At 44.1% G+C, this 18,872-nt stretch overlaps 1 protein-coding gene across 1 annotated transcript in view; it reads right to left on the reverse strand.

Moving 5' to 3' along the window:
* The window catches only part of nyap2a (neuronal tyrosine-phosphorylated phosphoinositide-3-kinase adaptor 2a), an 83,162-nt gene that overhangs the window by 35,199 nt on the left and 29,091 nt on the right, over window positions 1–18,872 (reverse strand). The window contains exons 2-6 of the mRNA XM_041995144.1: window positions 17,024–17,240; window positions 15,176–15,489; window positions 13,908–14,936; window positions 4,271–4,388; window positions 3,932–4,046 (exon numbers count right to left, since the gene is read on the reverse strand). Coding sequence (XP_041851078.1) covers window positions 3,932–4,046; window positions 4,271–4,388; window positions 13,908–14,936; window positions 15,176–15,489; window positions 17,024–17,226 — 1,779 coding nt within the window. The 5' untranslated portion in view covers window positions 17,227–17,240. The remainder of the gene's footprint in view (window positions 1–3,931; window positions 4,047–4,270; window positions 4,389–13,907; window positions 14,937–15,175; window positions 15,490–17,023; window positions 17,241–18,872) is intronic.

The following is an 18,872-nucleotide window of genomic DNA, read 5'->3' on the forward strand; positions in this document are numbered from 1 at the left end:
CACTGCCCGAAACAATGACACAAAACGGGGGTACTCAGAGAGATGGTTACCTCCTCTGCTCCAGACAGCTGTGGCCCACTCCCTTGCACGTCCTCCCAGCAGGGATATAACAGTGGCTATCCTCTCGCCGTCCCGAATCTCCGGGTGATATGAGAAAAAGAGATCACACTGTAGGAGGAATCCGGCACAACCAGAAGAGTCCCCATGATAAACCTCGGGGAGCTTAACAGGAGAGGCAGCAGACCGACCAGCAGAAGATAAAGCAGCCGCACCCGCTGGTGGCGATGGAGTTACCGGTGTTGGCGAGGGCTGGGGATTTGGTTGGATACGCAGATGTTGAAGCAGATCTGACATCATCGTCTCTTGTCTCGCTATCCGCTGTTCCAGGGCGGTAGCGACAGCAGTCAGCTGGGAGAGGATGACCGCAGGATCAGGAGGAGTAGCCGTCAAAGTGGAGGGTCCCTCTCCAGGGGAAGAACCTGCTGTGTCCATGTTGGTGTGTTATTATGTCAGGCGGATCCCAGGAAGAGCCAGACACAATCGCAGGTAATACTGAAACAAGCTTTAATAAAGCTTACAGGTAACAGAGAAGATGTGAAGAATGCAGCCATAAAGCAGAATAACACACGAAGCAGTAGTCCAGGACTGGGGCTTATGTAGGGAGAAGACCAGGTGTACACTGATGATGATAGTGATTCACGGCAGGTGTGTCCAAGATGTCTGAAGCTGAGGGATTGTGGGTGTTGTAGTGTTGTGGCCAGTGATCAGAACTCAGGTGAAGAGGAGCGCACCCGTGAGGAGGGTGCAGGCATGACACCCTCATTAATCCCATAATTGACGTTGAAAAAAACAACCAGGTAAGTGGTAACTCATCAGTTTACCACTGACCGTATATTCTTTATAATATCCCTTTGTAGTTAAAGGTGCAGTTTTCTGATGCCTGTCAGGTTAATGGCCACATGTCTTTGTTTTGTTCTTCACTTTTTATACGAACCATTCAAATATTCCTCTTTAGTCTGAAACTCAAGCAGCCGGCCGGTGTGCAGAGACTTCAGCTGGTATGTTGATGGTAAATAATTAACCTGCCCTCACAGCATAAATAAATTGTAATGTTTTTAATTGAGAATGGATTTATCTTGACCAGAAACCTGGATGATTAACAGTTTAGAAATGGAGACACATTGCCTCGACAGGGTGAAGAAATTGGTATTAACACAAACTAATAAAAAACATTTTTTCTTCTCTTTGTTCTATTCAGAAACGACAGCTCAAAACTTCATGCTTCATGTCAGAAAGCATGATGGAAATCCTGCTATTAGACCATTAATGCAGGCCACCTCTGCTCTCCCTGCCTATCCACATGAAGATGCTTCCAGTTTTTTGAAGACTGATAGAAATTTATCCACATTTCCAAAATGTAGATTGCCTGAATTCAAAATTAGAAATTGCGAGGTGGCCTGCTTTCTCCAAGTTGGTGTCCAAATGACAGAAACTGCAATCTCTTTATAGTAAAAATGTGTAGACTTCAACCATGTATATCACTCTAACTTTGGTTGGAAACATTTATTTTTCATTAATCACTCTTAAGCTAGATTTATAGTTGTGTGACGTCTACATACGGTATGGCCGGTGAAGCTGATGTTGGTGAAATTTGCTGTGTGTCATGTGTAGGGTTACATGATTGTGTTGCAATTTCTCTTCCTCAGCGAGAAGCTCCAAAAATCCGGAAATATGCAGTTACGAACCCTCTAATCACAATGGAATACTTCCATGTTACCTCGCTGCAAACAGGGCAAGGTCTGAAAGAGCTGCATGACAAGCCATCAAAGTCTTTTTCTCCCAAGCCAGTCAGAGCTCTTTTAGGTTCCTACAGCAGAATTTGAATACATAAGTATGCTGTTCCATTAGATAGACTGGTTTTCAGAAATGAAGTTGTAATTGCACTGAAACTGTCTATTAGACGGTTCCATGCAGATGAAGTGAACATCTAATCCAATAGTCCAGCAATAAAACAGAATTTTTGTGTTGGACCGCTGTGGAAACAGGGAAACAACAAAAACCTGCAGGATCGCGATCCTCGAGGACTGGAGGTTGATACCTGTGGTGTAGAGGATGGGTAGTTGAGACCCAACATTTTAAGTCTTAAAAAGGATCTTTTGGAAGAGGATTAATTTCTGTGTGAAAGTTGCTCCTCAGTGACTTGTCAATTATCCAGCATAATATAGAGCATTGAAGAGTTAAAAATGGATTACAGATCTCATGGTTACCTAATAAATTGGTAACTTGCATTTTACATTGTTTATCTTGATCTGTTTATTCACTTAGTATTATTTAAAAATCTGTACAATTTGTGATTTTTCACGTTATACAAATAATAGGCCTTTTTGTACAAAACTTTTAATTTGCTTTAAAATAAAATATTGAAAATTAATAACTGGATGCTAAACATACTGAAATTGTTGAAGTAATCTGTACTTAATTCAAATTCTTACTCCCTACTCAAAATATTCCCTAGAAATTACTTAATCAAGCATGTATCTTTAACTAGGAAAAAGAAGTCTGTTTTACTTAAAATGACTGAGTCAGTTACTTAAGAATGTTTTGATAACTTTTAACTTTGAGTTAATTTTACATTTAAAAATGAAAAAACATAGTTAACTGAACTCATCGGGTCTTATAGTGTGGTAGATGTGGTGGACCAGAGGGTCCTGGATGTGGTCTGGATTTTGGATCAAGGACTTTGGCTCATTGAATGGATGTAGACCATAGACTGTATATAAAAGATGGGCGGAGCCTCCGTGACATCACCCGTAAGTTTCTAAAGGGGTGAATTGAAGCAAATGGGCAAAGAGGTGGAGCTGAGAGGGGGGTTGTGAAGGTGGGGGTGGATGATTGACACACATCAAACTCCAAGCTGCCAGTAACTAAGAGCTAACCGAGCTAACCTGGAGCTAACGGTAGCTAACCAGCTAATGGAGGTAGGTGGGCTAACGCTAAGGTACACTGTTAACTGGCTAAAAACCGTGGTTGTGCTGCACTCTCCCTTCTTGCTGCAGATATTGGATACCTGTCAGTCAAAAGGACAGGCCCCTAATTATGCTGAATTTCAAGATTAAATAGCATCCAAATGGATGAGTTAGAAAAAAATTCACCCCCCTCACAGTTGTCATGAAGGTAAACTTGACCTTTTAATCCTAAAATGGATTTTTGTACCAGGCTTTAAACATGTTTACTTCTGCTGTGAAGTTGATCTTTTTGACATGAGAGTCGTTTTTAAGTCCTTTTTTTTTTTTTTCAATTTTACCGGCAGATGTTGCCGCTTCATGTAGACCAGGGGTGTCCATAGTCTGTCCTGGGGGGCCACTAGCCTGGAGCTGCATAGCTCGGTTGGCAGGGCATCCATCTCTCATGCAGGAGACCTGAGTTTGAATCTGAATATTAACCCCTTCCAGTTGGGTGCTTGGGTAAGATCCTTAACACTGCTGCCTGCCCTCAGTTGCTTTGGATAAAAGTATCGGCTAAATGAGTTTAAGGTAAATCCTGCAGGTTTACAATGTTTCCCTGCTTTAGCACACCTGACTCGAATGAAATGGATCCAACAGCCTGTGAAGTTCTGCAGTAATTGAGTCAGGTTGAAGCAAGGAAACACTGAAAATCTACAGGATTGTGGCCCTTGAGGATCGTAGCAGGCAGCCCTTATGTAGACAGAAATCTAGATGTGGAGCAAAGTTTGACACCCTTAATAATCTGATTAGTGTTTAATTCATAAAGAGATTAAACTACTTCATTATTACTTCAGAGTTGGTAAAAAGTTAGTATTAAATTATGGAGCTTCTGTAACATGTTTTATGGCGTTGGCTTCAGTCCTGTCAGAACATTCATACACAACATGTAATCAGAGAGCTAAGCAGGTGCTTTACTGATGCGTTACCTGGCTGAGAGCAGGATGATGTGACTCATGCAGGTAACGTTGTGGCGTCCCACCTGGTGAAGTAACTCCTGATGTTGATGCTGATCGGCCAAGTTTACACAAAGATCTCGAATCTGGACATAAAAGGATTTTCACATCAGACAACTCAGATACTCGTTTCTCACCTGTTCCTTGTCTGCTGCTCACCTGCTGCTGGTCTCACCGTCACTTTGGATGAATCTTTTAGAAATCTGAGCAGGTAAATGGTCTCTCAGCAAGCAGTTTTTGAAATAAGTGACTTCTGTGCCTCCTCCAGTCCGATCTGGCGTTAACATTTACTATCTCATTCAAACTGACTCACCTCCTCCTGACAGCATCATGGTGGGGCTGACGGATGACCTCCCCATCCTGCTGGAAACTGGACTCGATTTTCCGTCTCTTTCTTTGCTGTCATGTCTGGGCAGAGACCTTGTGTCTCCTGCAGAGACACAAGATCCAGAATGACAAAGAAATGTCAATTTTTTTGTTTCATTTTTCCAAAAACAGAGACATGATTTAATCTCTAACATGAAAAAAACTTTGTAAGAAATTTTTGGCAAGTTGTCCAAATATGTAAAGATCCCTTTTAATTATGGTCTGATGAGACCAGAACTTAACTGGTGAACCCTTGGGGCCTTCCAGTTTGGCTACATGATGGCAGCATCGAAGAATGTGCTCCCAACTTCAAAGTAAAAAACAGCCCATACTCACTCCATTTCATTAAGTGTTTTATGAAAGTAAGAAATAAACATGAAGGTTTCAAAAGGACAGGACAGTCCATGCGGTATGAACTTCACAAGGGAGACAGAGACAACCGGACATCACCTGCTAGCAGCACCATAGAGGATAACAACATGCTAATGGATGCAGGAGAACAAGTTAGCATCGCAAGCCTGGACCTCATACTCAGAGAGCTGAGGGAATTCAGGAAAGACCGCCGTGTTGAAGGAAATCAGATAATGGAGATGAAGACAGGACCTTGGAGGCTGAAACTCAAATGCAAGTGAATGATAATGGAGATGCTCAAACTGCATAACAAAATGGATGCAAAGCTGACAGATCTGGGAGGCCGGTACAGAAGAAGAAATTTCAGAATGCAAGGTGTCAAAGATGCCACGCTACAATGCTGCCATATTAGCCAGCTACAGAATGAAAGAAGAAATCCTGAAACTGGCCTGGTAGAAATACGATTGAATATGTTGGGAACAGGATTAACCTGGATCATGACTATGCGACCAACCAGTTGAACCATAGATAGTATGCAAAGGTCAGATCTTTACTGAAACACCTCAAAATTCTGTTCCCACACTAAAAAAAGGAAAGGGTGATTGAGGTTGAAATAGAAAGGCAACCAGCTGCAAAATGTCTATGAGTTAACTCAACCAGGTTGTGTAAAGCCAAATGGGTAAATCAATCTTAAAACAAACTGTGGCTAGATATTCAGGTCCACTTATGTCTCTGAGCTATCAATAACAATCTGTGGCTAAAACAATAATCATTAATACCCTTAACTGTTCCGGTGCAGCGTAGGAATCAAATCTGGAACCAGGCAGGAAGAATAATGGATTTGATGATAAATAAGCAAATGCATAAAACAAACTAAAAAAAATAAACTAACTAACTGAACTAAGTTAAAATTAGGGCTGTCACATGATTAAAAATTTTAATCTGGTTAATCACAGCTTACAAATTAATCATGATTAATCACCATTCATGTCTATGCCTAAAATCTGCCCATATTTACTGCATCGTATGACCAGAATAAGCTGATCCTACAAATATTTGCTGTTAACTGAGCTTCACTTGGGTAAACATCAGATGACCCAGGGTCAGTAAACGCAGTATGTAATGTACTTCTATATGTTGTTCTTAACCATCTCTACCATGTTCTAGATCATCATCCAGCATCATCTTACCAACCGTCTCCATGGTGATCATTTCTGTCCTAAAAGCAGCAGATGTGACGACTGCCGTTAAACAGCCGACGTTGATGAAGAAACTCGGATAAAACTGATGAGCTGGATAAAAACAGCTTTTTCTTTTTATCATTGAAGTGTGTGTGTTTGTGCAGCCGTGATAAATGTCCTACAGCAGCATCACCCAAAGTAAACACCTGCTGATAAAATACATCATTGGCTGCTTGTTTCACTAGTTTTTATTCACTTTTTTTTTACACACTTTTCCTGGTCAGTGCTCCTGGCCCCCCATCAGAACTTTTCTAGACCCGCCCCTGCATAGCTGATAGCATAGCATAAACCCTGTTTACCACCAGCAGCTACTGTGTTAGAGAAGGTCCTGTCAACAACAAGACTTCGGGGTAAATATGTGATGGTGTGAACCATGAATGCTAGTTTCCTCCTTCTCAGCTGATCCATAAACACACGCAGCAAGAGAGAAAAGCCGATCAGCTGATCACTGACTGCCACCATGATTCACGGAGCAACATGAGAGGAGAGGGAGGAAGCAGCTGCTGCAAGGCACCCAGCTGATCTTCTCCATGATGGATGTATGGGACTTGATATGCAATTAATTACATAAATGAATTATTCTATTCTACTATTCTATTCTACAGTCATTTAGCAGATGCTTTTATCCAAACGACTTACATTACATCACATTAATGCATTAACCACCATTAATGCATTAGTTTTGACAGCCCTAGTTAAAACGTAAACTAAATGATATTTTGTTAGAAGGCCGACATTCAACTTTTGTAATGACTGTGCAAACTGTGCAGATTTAACTCTTCATAAAAACTTCACACAACCCCACTTAAAAAACCTGAAATATGTCTTTGACATGATATGATGCTCAGATGTGTGTCACACAGAAACGCCAGGGCAAACAGTATATAAATAAAAGTTTATAAACAAGGACAGAAAAACATCAGGATAAAAAAAAGATGGGTGAAACGGCATAAATAAATCCATTTTCTATTTTAATTTATTTTAATTAGCATAAATTTAGAGAAGCAATGGGACAGAAAAAACAAATCCAGGAAAACAAAAAAAGGACTGAATGAAAAAAGAGATGAAATTATCACGGAAAAAAAGAAGGACAAGAAAAACTAAGAGGAAAACAAAATAAAAAAGACCAGGGGCCTCATTTCCAAAGCCGGCGTAGGAACAATAACCGGCGTACACCAAATACAGTCACCTTTTCGGATTTATAAAAACCAAACGTGACGGGAAAATGTTCCTTCCTCCACGGCAACTCTGACCCAGGCGTACGTACAAAATCCAGAAAAACAGGAAGCGGCGACACCAACGGTCCAGAATAAAACCAAGAAATGATGTGAAATGTGAGACATTTGTACACAATCCACTATCACCTTCCACACCACGTTAGATATTAAAGCTGTTTGTAGACATGAATAAAGACACATTTCATATTAATCCTCCTGAGAGCCTCGCTCAGGAAAACCAGGATTTCCAGGAAAAAGGGAGATGATGTTAACCTGTTAAGCCAGACGGACCCACCGATGGGTCCAACAGGTGTAAACACAAGTTCATGTGTGTAAACAAGTTACTTTAGTGATGTTAGGATATTTTATTTATAATGTGTCTTAAAGAAGAAAACCTAATCCCACTAAATCAACTCTTCAAGTGCATTTGGTCAAAGAATTTGTTTAATAACAACTTTAAAATACGTATGCCACAAACAACAGCGCCACCATAACGAGTAACACCAGAAACAAAATGCAACACAACGCGTGATCCGTTCACTCAACCCAAACATATTGAGTATCAAATGAAACTAGAAAAGCTGCACTTTCATATGATACCAAGCATAAAAAGATATTCACCAAGCACCTCACGTCAGTCTCAAAACAAACACAAAGCTAACCGTCACATATCACAGCAGCCTTATCAGATAGCATGTTTATCACCAAATACAGCACCAAATCCCAAAGCTATTCTCACAAACAGCCACATATTTTATTTCCTTACCTTTTTGTGGTCATTTTCAGTCTATCCACATTGTTCTTCGACCAAATCTCACAGCGTGCGCTAACACGTCATATGCTCCCATTCACAGCCATTTTGTTGTCTTGTTGTGGGTCTTGGCAGTTAAATAAAGTTTGGTCGAATTCTACATCTTACAAGCTTTCCGACGATATCTTACACTGGAACGACACTTTATCTGTCAGGTATAAATACTTGAGCAAAGGAGCATCATTGCCATTTTGCTGCAGTTATGCACATGGGCGCACCGGAAAGAGCGAATATCAAACTATTCATGTGCTTCATTATAACTTTTTATCCATTTAGAACGAAGTATAAAAGCCATGAACATGTCCAAGAAATTACAAAGAACCAAATACAACGTGCTGGAAGCTCTGGAGGAAATACAGACACAGCACAATTTGGCACAGTTTGCGTATCCAAGTGGCCAAATAGAAAGTCCACCTGGTACTATCCACACTAAAACCTGCATAAAAGCTATGAGCTTTGTTCTATTCTCATGAAACTTTGTACAGTTGTAGTCAAGGAGTGGCTGAATCCATGCAGTGGTATCTTTATGCACAGAATGATTTCTGTCATGATGTTTTCATCTGCGTACAAAAAACAAAAAAAAATTGCCGAGGATATTTTTGTTTTTACCTATGGTTTATGACAATTTGCACAGGCATATTAACATTCAAAATGTTTCTGACACTGGATTTATATTCCATAGGGTCTTACCTATCCATTGAGACCACACTTATGTATATTGACCTAAAAATTACAGAGTTATTGTTGATTTAATTTGGGCAGGTCTGTTCAGGCGAACCACACCTCCAAAAACCCTTGGGCTTAAAGGGTTAATAAGAAGCTCAACCACTAAAACATGTTCTGTCATTGTGAAACAAAACTCCATGTTATAAAACCCATCCAGATAAATAAGGTGCCAGTCTGCTGCCAGCATGTAGCAGTCAGTAAAAGAACAGGCAGAAAGTAGCTTCAGTCCTTCATTCTAGACCCAGCAGAGCGGGACCAGACTGGAGCCTGGAGGTCTAGAAGTGATGCAACGCTTAGGAAACACGTAGAGGAGGATTTATTTATTTATTCTTACACAAAGCTTTTTATTGTTGTCCTCATTTCTGTCCACACGCTCTTTATCTCCTGCAACTCCTTGTCCACCTGGTCTACATCTCTTCCTGCTTTCGACGAAGCTAAACACTTTTTCCTCTCACTCTCTCCCCACTCTGTCCTACTTGTCCTGTGCTCAGCCTCTCTCTGCATTTCTGTTCTAAATCTGAACCATCTTGAACCAGATCAGCTGGTCTCTCAATGCAATTGACCAAATTTATTCGAACTCCAAAACGGGCATAGGGGAGCCCGCTTGTCCTGGCGGAACGTTCACGGCTGGATACATGATGGATTCCTGGGGGCTGTGGACGGTCATGTGCCTGTCGATTCTTTCCGTTGAGGATGCAGAGGAGATCTATACATTCGGATTCACGATAACTGGCATAGGAGCCAAAATTGTGGTAAGGATAGTTAAGATGTTTATTGTAGGTTACAGTGTATTTTTGTTACATTTCTTGTACTTTGGTATCCATTGTGTTAAACCATTACTGATTTTCACTTAGTTGTCAAATGTCCTATAGCACCTGAAGTAGGCACTTTGTATGCTCTTTGTGACACACGGAAGAGCTATATTTTGATATGGGTGAATGGATTGACAGGTGTGCTGAGGTACAGAGAAAAATGTTTTTTTGACCGTCACCAAGTTATGTTACTGACAAAAAAAAACGTTGCTACAGTAAGTGTTAACTGAGAACTGTTGTGAAACCCAGGAGAAGCTTGGATGTACCAACTGAAAGATACTTGGAACAACGTAAAATAAAACCACAAACACGACCTGAGTCTCCCGTGATTTGTGAGTAAGAAAAGGTAACATATTTAAGACTCAAGCCTATTCAACCTCACCTCCTGTCAAATAAAATAATGGCTTTAAAGTACTATCAGTTGTTGCCACTACAACTGGGTTTGTGCTGTTTGGAGCGAGTGGTTTCCTGGTGTATCGCAAAATTCTGACACTGTCTGTGGCCACTGGCAAGCTGCTGGATTTCTGTGCTGGTGTGTGCAGAGCTGTGAACAATCAGACTATGGCGTTGCAGGAGTTTAATCGTAAACTGGAGGCTATTCTAGCTCAGAATGGTAAGCTGGCTGCGGTTCTGTAGCTCGTACGCGGGGTGGACACTAACTTGGAGAAGTTGTCAAGTCAGTCAAGGCAGATGAAACAAACTCTAGCCTGAACCAAAAGAAATGCTGTTATTTTAATCTCGCTCCCTGTACTGGCCTTGAATGGCTGGTTATCAAGTACTCCCCTAAATGTTATGCAGATGGACGCTCTTTCTGGTGGGACGTGCCCGGAACACCTCACCAGGGAGGCGTCCAGGAGACATCCTAACCAGATGCCCAAGCCATCTCATCTGGCTCTTCTCGATATAGAGGAGCAGCGACTCTACTCTGAGCCCCTTCCGGATCACCAAGCTTCTCACCCTATCTCTAAGGGAGAGCCCGGTCACCATGCGGAGAAAACTCATTTCGGCCACTTGTATTTGCAATCTTGTTCTTTCGGTCACTACCCACAGCTCATGACCATAGGTGAGGGTAGGAATGTAGATCAAACGGTAAATCGAGAGCTTTGCCTTTTGGCTCAACTCCTTCACCATGACCGACCGATGCACAGTCCACATCACTGCAGATGCCGCACTGATCTGCCTGTCGATCTCCCACTCCATCATTCCCTCACTCGTGAACAAGACCCCGAGATATGTGAACTCCTCCACTTGGGGCAGGACCCAAGCACTCCACCCTTTTTCGGCTGAGGACCATGGTCTTGGACTTGGAGGTGCTGATTCTCATCCTAGCTGCTTCACACTCGGCTGACACGGTCAAATGCCTTCTCCAATTCCACAAAGCACATGTAGACTGGTTGGGCAAGCTCCCATGCCCCCTCAAAGACCCTGAAGAGGGTGTAGAGCTGGTCCACTGTTCCACGACCAGGACGAAAATCACACTGCTCCTCCTCAATCCGAGATTCGACTATCCGACGGACCCTCCTCTCCAGCACCCCTGAATAGACCTTACCGGGGAGGCTGAGGAGTGTGATCCCCCTTTAGTTGGAGCACACCCTCCGGTCCCCCTTTTTGAAGAGGGGGACCACCACCCCAGTCTGCCAGTCCAGGGGAACTGTCCCCAATGTCCACACGATGCTGCAAATGCATGTCAGCCAAGACAGCCCTACAGAAACTAGAGCTTTAAGAAACTCTGAGCAGACCTCAGAGCTTTAAGGAACTCTGGGCGGACCTCATTCCGGGGCCTTGCCACCGAGGAGCTTTGTAAACACCTCAGCGACCTCAGCCCTAGAGATGGGAGAGCCAGCACCAGCTACCCCAGACTCTGCTTCCTCATTGAAAGATGTGTTGGTGGGATTGAGAAGTTCTTCGAAGTATTCCCTCCATTGCCTCCCAACATCCCGAGTCGAGGTCAGCAGCCCCTCATCCCCACTGTACACAGTGTTGACGGAGCACTGTTTTGTCCTCCTGAGCCACCAGATGGTGGACAAGAATCTCCTCGAAGCCGTCCGGAAGTCATTCTCCATGGCCTCTCCAAACCCCTCCCATGCCCGAGTTTTTGCCTTAGTGACCACTGAAGCTGTGCTCCGCTTAGCCCGCCGATACCCATCACCCACAGGCCAAAAAGGCCCGATAGGACTCCTTCTTCAGCTTGACGGCATCCCTTACTGCCAGTGTCCACCAACGAGTTCGGGGGTTACCGCCACGACAGGCACCGACAACCTTACGGCCACAGCTGCGGCTGGCCGCCTTGACAATAGAGGCACGGAACACAGCCCACTCGGACTCAATGTCCCCTGCCTCACTCGGGACATGGTTGAAGCTCTGCCGGAGATGGGAGTTGAAAATCTTTCTGACAGGGGACTCTGCCAGACATTCCCAGCAGACCCTCACAACATGCTTGAGTCTGCCAGGCCTGATTGGCATCCTCCCCCACCATCTAAGCCAACTCACCACCAGGTGGTGATCAGTTGACAGCTCTGCCCCTCTCTTCACCTGAGTGTCCAAGACATGCGGCCGCAAGTCCGACGATATGACTACAAAGTCGATCATCGAACTACGGCCTAGAGTGTCCTGGTGCCAAGTGGACATGTGGGCACTCTTATGTCTGAACAAGGTGTTCGTTATGGACAGTCCATGATGAGCACAGAAGTCCAATAACAAAACACCACCGATTTAGATTAGAGGGGCCGTTCCTCCCAATTACGCCCCTCCAGGTCTCGCTGTCATTGCCCACGTGAGCATTGAAGTCCCTCAGCAGAAAGCGGGAATCCCCGGAAGGAGTGCCCCAACACCCCCTCCAAGGATTCCAAACAGGGTGGATACTCTGAACTGCTATTTGGTGCATAAGCACAAATAACAGTCAGGACCCGTCCCCCTACCCGAAGGTGGAGGGAGGCTACCCTTTCGTCCACCGGGGTAAACCCCAATGTACAGGCGCCAAGTCAGGGGGCAATGAGCGTGCCCACACCTGCTCGATGCCTCTCACCGGGAGCAACTCCAGAATGGAAGAGGGTCCAGCCCCTCTCAAGGACAGTGGTTCCAGAGAACAAGCCATGCGTCGAGGCGAGTCCAACTATATCTAGCCGGAACCGCTCAACCTCGTGCACCAGCTCAGGCTCCTTCCCCGCCAGAGAGGTGACATTCCACATCCCTAGAGCTAGCTTTTGCAGCCGAAGATCAGACAGCCAGGGTTCCCACCTGTGGCAGCCGCCCAGCTCACACTGCACCCGACCCCTATGGCCCCTCCTGCAGGTGGTGAGCCCACGGGAGGGGAGGCCCATGTCACCCTTTTGGGCTGAGCCCGACTGGGCCCCATGGGCAAAGGCCCAGCTACCAAGCACTCGCCTCCGTGCCCCACCTCTACACCTGGCTCCAGAGGGCGGCGGTGACCTATGTCCGGGCAAGGGAAACCCTGGTCCTTGCTTTGTCATCATCATAAGGGTGATTTTAGCCACACTTCATCTGGTCCCTCCCCTAGACACCTGTTTGCCCCGGGTGACCCTACCAGGGGCATGAGCCCCCAACAACATGGCCGCTAGGATCATCAGGACACACAAACTCCTCCACCACGATAAGGTGGCGGCTCAGGGAGGAGCCAACTGGAGCCAGTTGGAAAAAAAACTTGAGCCAGCTGGAAAAAAATATTATTTAGCACTAAATAAACTGCTACTATTCTCAGATGTATCTGTAGATATTTATTTTATACATTAAAACCAACGACTACATTACCAGCATCATTACTGTCATTTAGCAGACATCTTTCTGCAGAACAATCTACTGTGGGCTGTAGCGTCCTGCCTAAGGTCCCAACTGGGAGGTGTTACAGTTTACACCTGTGGGAATCGAACTTTGATTTCCCGCATGGCAGACAGATGCTCTACCGACTGAGATATCCATCCGTATGTTCCGATGCCTCTGGTGTGTCTTCCCTTCTTACACTGTGATGACAGCATCTCCACCTGCTTCCACTATTCTGCCTTTCTGACCCACACCGTGCCCACCAATTACACATTTTTACATTTTCCAACGTGGTCCATCAGGATCTCTGTCTCACACCCTAAAAAATCCCCTTCTTTCCTCTTTTTCCCTCCCGAGCCATCATGGAAATGATGTGATGAATATGTTATACAGGCGTGGTTTATAAACGGAACAGGTGGAGGACGTGCGTGCACACGCTTTTATAAATTTGAAGTTTTTGTGCACCGTATTTCCCTTTTTCCCTACCTACACCACCGGTAGTCTGCTTTGCTATGCACAGTTTTTATAAATGAAGCCCCTGGACAGGTAAAATAACGCAGGGCAGAATCAGCTGTTTGGTTCAGGTGTAACTCCATACCTTGACTGAGTCATCTCAGGTGAGTTCAGGGTACTCAGTGACATCCTTACCTTCACCTTCCCTGTTCTTCCTCTCTGCTGACCCTTTCTTCATCACCTGTCTGCCTGATGTAAACAGGTTGTTGAGCTCGTCCAATGGGCTTGTTGGAGTCTGTGACCTCATTGACACATTGTGCATGGAACAGTGTGTGGAGGAGGAGTTACTGAGTTTAGATCCCCCCTCACCTGCCCTATGTGAGGATGATGACGATGATGATGATGAGCGAGGCATACTTCCTCCCACCATCAGAGTGTCATATGGTGGTGGTCTCTTGAGACTCAGTGGAGTCAGGGAGCGGCCCATGTTGACCGGAGAAGGACATGCAGATTGGCTGCGGGGGTAACCATGACCACTGTGGGTGTAGCTAGATGACTTGTAGAAGTTGGAGGGAAGAGGTGGAGCTGATGAACGACCAGATGATGTGATAGTATGGGTGGAGGGCAGATCCTGGTCCCGGTCTTTGCGGTGGTGAGTGGAGCTGTGTGGGTGGTCAACACTATCTGACTTACTGTAAGTGGCGTTTTCTAACATGGGTAGATGGGTGACATCTAGTGGGGTGAGGGGGGACTCATCGGAGTTGGGGGAGCACTGAGCTGGGGCGGGTGGAAAGACTAATAGTGGTGGGCGGTGAGTCAGGAGGTTAGGGAAGGGTGGAGGGATGCCACAGAGGAATCCCCGAGACGACCATAGTTCAGGATCAATGATGGCAGACTGCGAGTCTTGCAGGAAGTCCTCCAGCATCGGGTACTTCATCTCCTCATACACCGACTCGCTCTGCTCGTCCTCCACTGCTTCCTGACCTTTGAGATCCCGCAGGATGTTTCCAACCATCTCAATATAAACCGGCTCTTCATCATCTGTGTCCCTGGATGCTGGACTCTGACTTTGAGAGGAAAATTTGTCCCTTCGCAAGGAAGACTTGTTACCATGGTCATGAATGTAAGACTCATCAAAGGAGGCACTGAGCTGAGTGTTTGGGTTCCTCTTGGGCTTGGGTGGAGGCATCTTTTTGCAGTCCTCAGAGTGGAGATGGTTTCCAGCTGCAGACAGACAATGAAGTTAAAACTTGAGCTCAAGAAATGCTTATTAACCACAGGAAGTTCTCATAAATATGTTTTCATTCACACTTCAGGCTCTGTGATGATAACAATCAAAAGAAAACACAGAAAATATGCTTCACCTTTTCTCATTTTTCCACTAACTTTTCCAGCTGTTTTTTTCAGAGTTTACCTGCCAAGATTCCTGCTCTCTCTTAACTTGGGAATCGGACTTGACTCACCTTCCAGATGCTCCAGCACATCTTTGGTTTCTTGGTACTCTCTGTTGATGAATCCTGAGCCTCCATCCACTGCCTCAGAGCTGCTGCTCAGTTTGGTGTTGGGGTCTCTCTTGGGTTTGGGTGGGGGTTTCTTGCGGCTGTGGTTGCAATCATTGTCACCTCCACCCACCGAGTGGAGGGACTGGGACCGCACTGTGAAACCTTGGCTGGGTGGGGGCAGTCGGTCCTGTGGTGCTGGCATTGTCATGAAGCCCATTCTGAAGTGTTTCCCAGAGTATGCCTCATCTGTTGCCTTGGCAACATCTTCACCGATCCTGGACAGACCAGTAGAAAGTTAGTTAACCTGCATCATCATCCAGTCACAACAGAAGAATTACCAGTTAAAACTAAAAACTGATTCTGAAGGAGGTTCTGTCAATGATTCAGTACGGATGAGGTTTTTTTTTTTTTTTTTTCGTCTTTTCATTTCAAATTGCAAAGGAATGAAGATGTCTTGAAATAACAGACAGAGGAGCTTGTTTTTATGTCAGATATACCCAGCAATCTTTTCTAATCTCCAAAGATCCACGGATAATCTAGATATGTTAAGAAAATATTTATTTCAGAGAGAAAATTGTGAGTTATGTAAGGGATAGGGGCCTTTGAGGCGTCCATTATCATAAATTAATGGACTTCGCGGAAGCAACTTTGCTTCCACGAAGTCCATTAATTTACTATAATGGACACCTCGAAGCGCATTATCCCGTTTATACCATGGTCACTTACAAAAGAAATAAATATTAAATCAGTTATTATTATGTCAATGTTATTTTTCACTGTTAAAATCCTAAGTTATTCACAGGAAGCGGCTGAATGGACTATTTTGTTGTGATGCGTTGTCAAGGTAACCAGCTCTGACACCAAACCTGCAGCTCGGTCAGTCAGCTGTTGTATTAGACCAGATCAGTGGAGGAAAGGGAGATGATTGATTAACGTTATGTTACATGACACAAGAAATCATTTCAGAGGGCCGGTGCAGCTCTTACAGCTGGTGTGTGTCCAGAGGATGATGCCACATTTTGTTTCAAAGTCCACAGATTGTTTCCTACATGATTTTTATTGCAAGCAATATTATCCACCATTCACTCTGATCATTAAATGTGTATCAAGCAAGTAAATCTATCCTAAATCATTATTATAATATTATCCACCATTCAGTCTGTATCAAGTATGTAAGTAAGGTAATCAAGACAGAAAGAAAGGCAACTACCTATTTAAAATTAAATGCAACATTGCTGTTGATCGTGACATTTCAGAAAGATACTGGAATGTTCATAGTGACGTTTAAAGGATGGAGATATAACATTTGTGGACCCTACCACTGCTGGTTTAACGTTTGTGGACCCTGACCACTGCTGATTTAACATTTGTGGACCTTGACCACTGGTGGTTGAGATGTTCCAGGACAACAAAATGTTGCTACATTCTCGTCAATCCTGGACTGACGGAGCCCAATAAGCCAGCAAGCTGCTTTCACAGCGATGCGCCGTCACAGGCATGATCTGGTGTGTTTGCAGCCAGCCATCTGAGTTTCTGTTGCCACGTTTACCAACTAGTGTTTAGCCAGCACAATAATTTACAGCAATAAGGCTATTTCACTGGAACTTCTTTTATAGGTGTCCATTATCACTTTTTAATGGACACCCTACAGCCAATCAGAATCAAGTATTCACCCAGACCATGGTATAATAATAATTAATTATATGAAAAGCAGACACCACATCTGCTGTATATCAATATAGGGTTTTACATCCAACATCATCTGTCATGATCTTTCATCGCTGAGTTTGAAAGTTTTATGATTTCTACCTCTTCATGGCCTCTTCCTGCCGTCTCTTCTTCTGGTTCTTTTCTTGCAGGTAGGTCCAGTTGGTTTGGTTCCGTATTCGGTCGCTTTCTCTGGCAATGTCGGAGGCATTTTGGATCACTAAACCATCATATGTTCGAAGTCCGCTGTCCTCCACATACTGGAAAAACCTTCTGAAGGGAGACACTTCGTGCTGCGATGTCATGACTCCTCAAAGATCTGCAAGGAGGTCAAATCATATCTGGAGTTGCTCCTGACTTTGAACTGGCCCAGATTTTCACATTTTAAACCGATTTTAAAACAGCCCTGACTGATATGTCACAGAATCGGTCTGGTGATTTTATAAATCTTATTTGTTCATTTAGTGTAATTAAATTCCTTCTGGGCCTTTGTTAGTCCCTGTACATGAGCCCGTTCACTAAATGACCCAAACTGGAACCAGTGGACTTGAAACTGGCTCCAAGAAAACCAGTTTAATTTATATCAAACTATCAACATCATCATCAACTCAGAGGGGCTGATTGGAGAGACTATGTGGGAGGTGATATGCATTCCCATGGTGAAGACTGTATCACTGACTACATGCAAACACTGTACACACCAGATCTGTTGGGCACTCCTCCAACAACAACCCCTGGATAAATCCGGACTTTAAAGCTCTCCTTAAGAAGAATAAGAGGACCTTGAAGTCAAGACATAAACATGGGCTGAGGGAAGTACAGAGGGAGCTGAGAAGAAGACTAGGCAAAGCAAGGCAAGTTTATTTCAACAACACATTTCATGTACAAGACAATTGAAAGTGCTTTAAGTAAAACATTAAAAACATTACCGGTGGTACGAATAAAGCATTAAAAAGTAGCTTGCTGCATCGCTCTCCCCTCTGCTTGCATTTTTTTGCCAATATTCTTATTTTTCTACTCAAGAAACTTATGAGCAACGGCTCCTGGATACTCATTAATCACTGGGACTGTATTTTGTGGTAGATTTGGTTGGACACTCCTATTTTTAAAGACTCTCACAATCTTGTCAGTGTCAGGTCAGTGTGGCCTACAAATAGCAGAAGCCTTATCTAATGTTACTCAGGAGCTAAAGCTAATTAGCTGCAAGATGCACCCTATGACTATCACAAACTTCTACAGAGGATCAACATGCTGGAAACAAAGATCCAACAGCTCGAGGTGAATGTGGAAGTGAATGGATTGTGTGGAAATTAAACTACCTTGCCATTAATAAAAAAACAACGGATAAGATATTGCTAACACACAGCTAATTAGCACATACATGGTTGGACAGAAACAGGAGGACGGTGTACAAGTTAATAATTCTTTCACTGATAATCCTCTCTGGAATGCTCTTGGTGCATAGCCAAAGAGTAAATCATCTCACAGGGAAATGGGAGGACGAGTAACAGGCAGAGCCCAGTTTGCTGAGATTAGCAACGTGATCGGCTGGCCTACTCTGCCATCCAGACCAAGCACCTCCTCAACCCCTCTCCCTAGCAAGACACAGCCATGGCCAGTTGTCAGAAGGAAACCTTACTAATCCTCTCCACAACAACATGACATGCAACTACAGAACAGGTTTGCTCCACTGCTGCAGGATTCTGGATCTACATCTGATGACCAGAATGAAATCTCCCTACACACCAAGGTTAGAACAAAAAACAACTCAGAAAGTAAAATGCAACAAGAAAAGCAAACGGCTGGGCCTCAGACTCTGATTGTTGGTGACTTCGGTGTGAAAGACGTGAGAAATGTGTGTGGAAAATGTACAAAAGTACTGTGCTTTCCCAAGGATACGGTATCAGATGTGAGAGGCAAAGTTACACAAATTGTGGCGGGACACCCAACT

This window comes from Melanotaenia boesemani, chromosome 9 (genome assembly GCF_017639745.1).
Source record: "Melanotaenia boesemani isolate fMelBoe1 chromosome 9, fMelBoe1.pri, whole genome shotgun sequence".
In the NCBI taxonomy this organism is placed as follows: Eukaryota; Metazoa; Chordata; class Actinopteri; order Atheriniformes; family Melanotaeniidae; genus Melanotaenia; species Melanotaenia boesemani.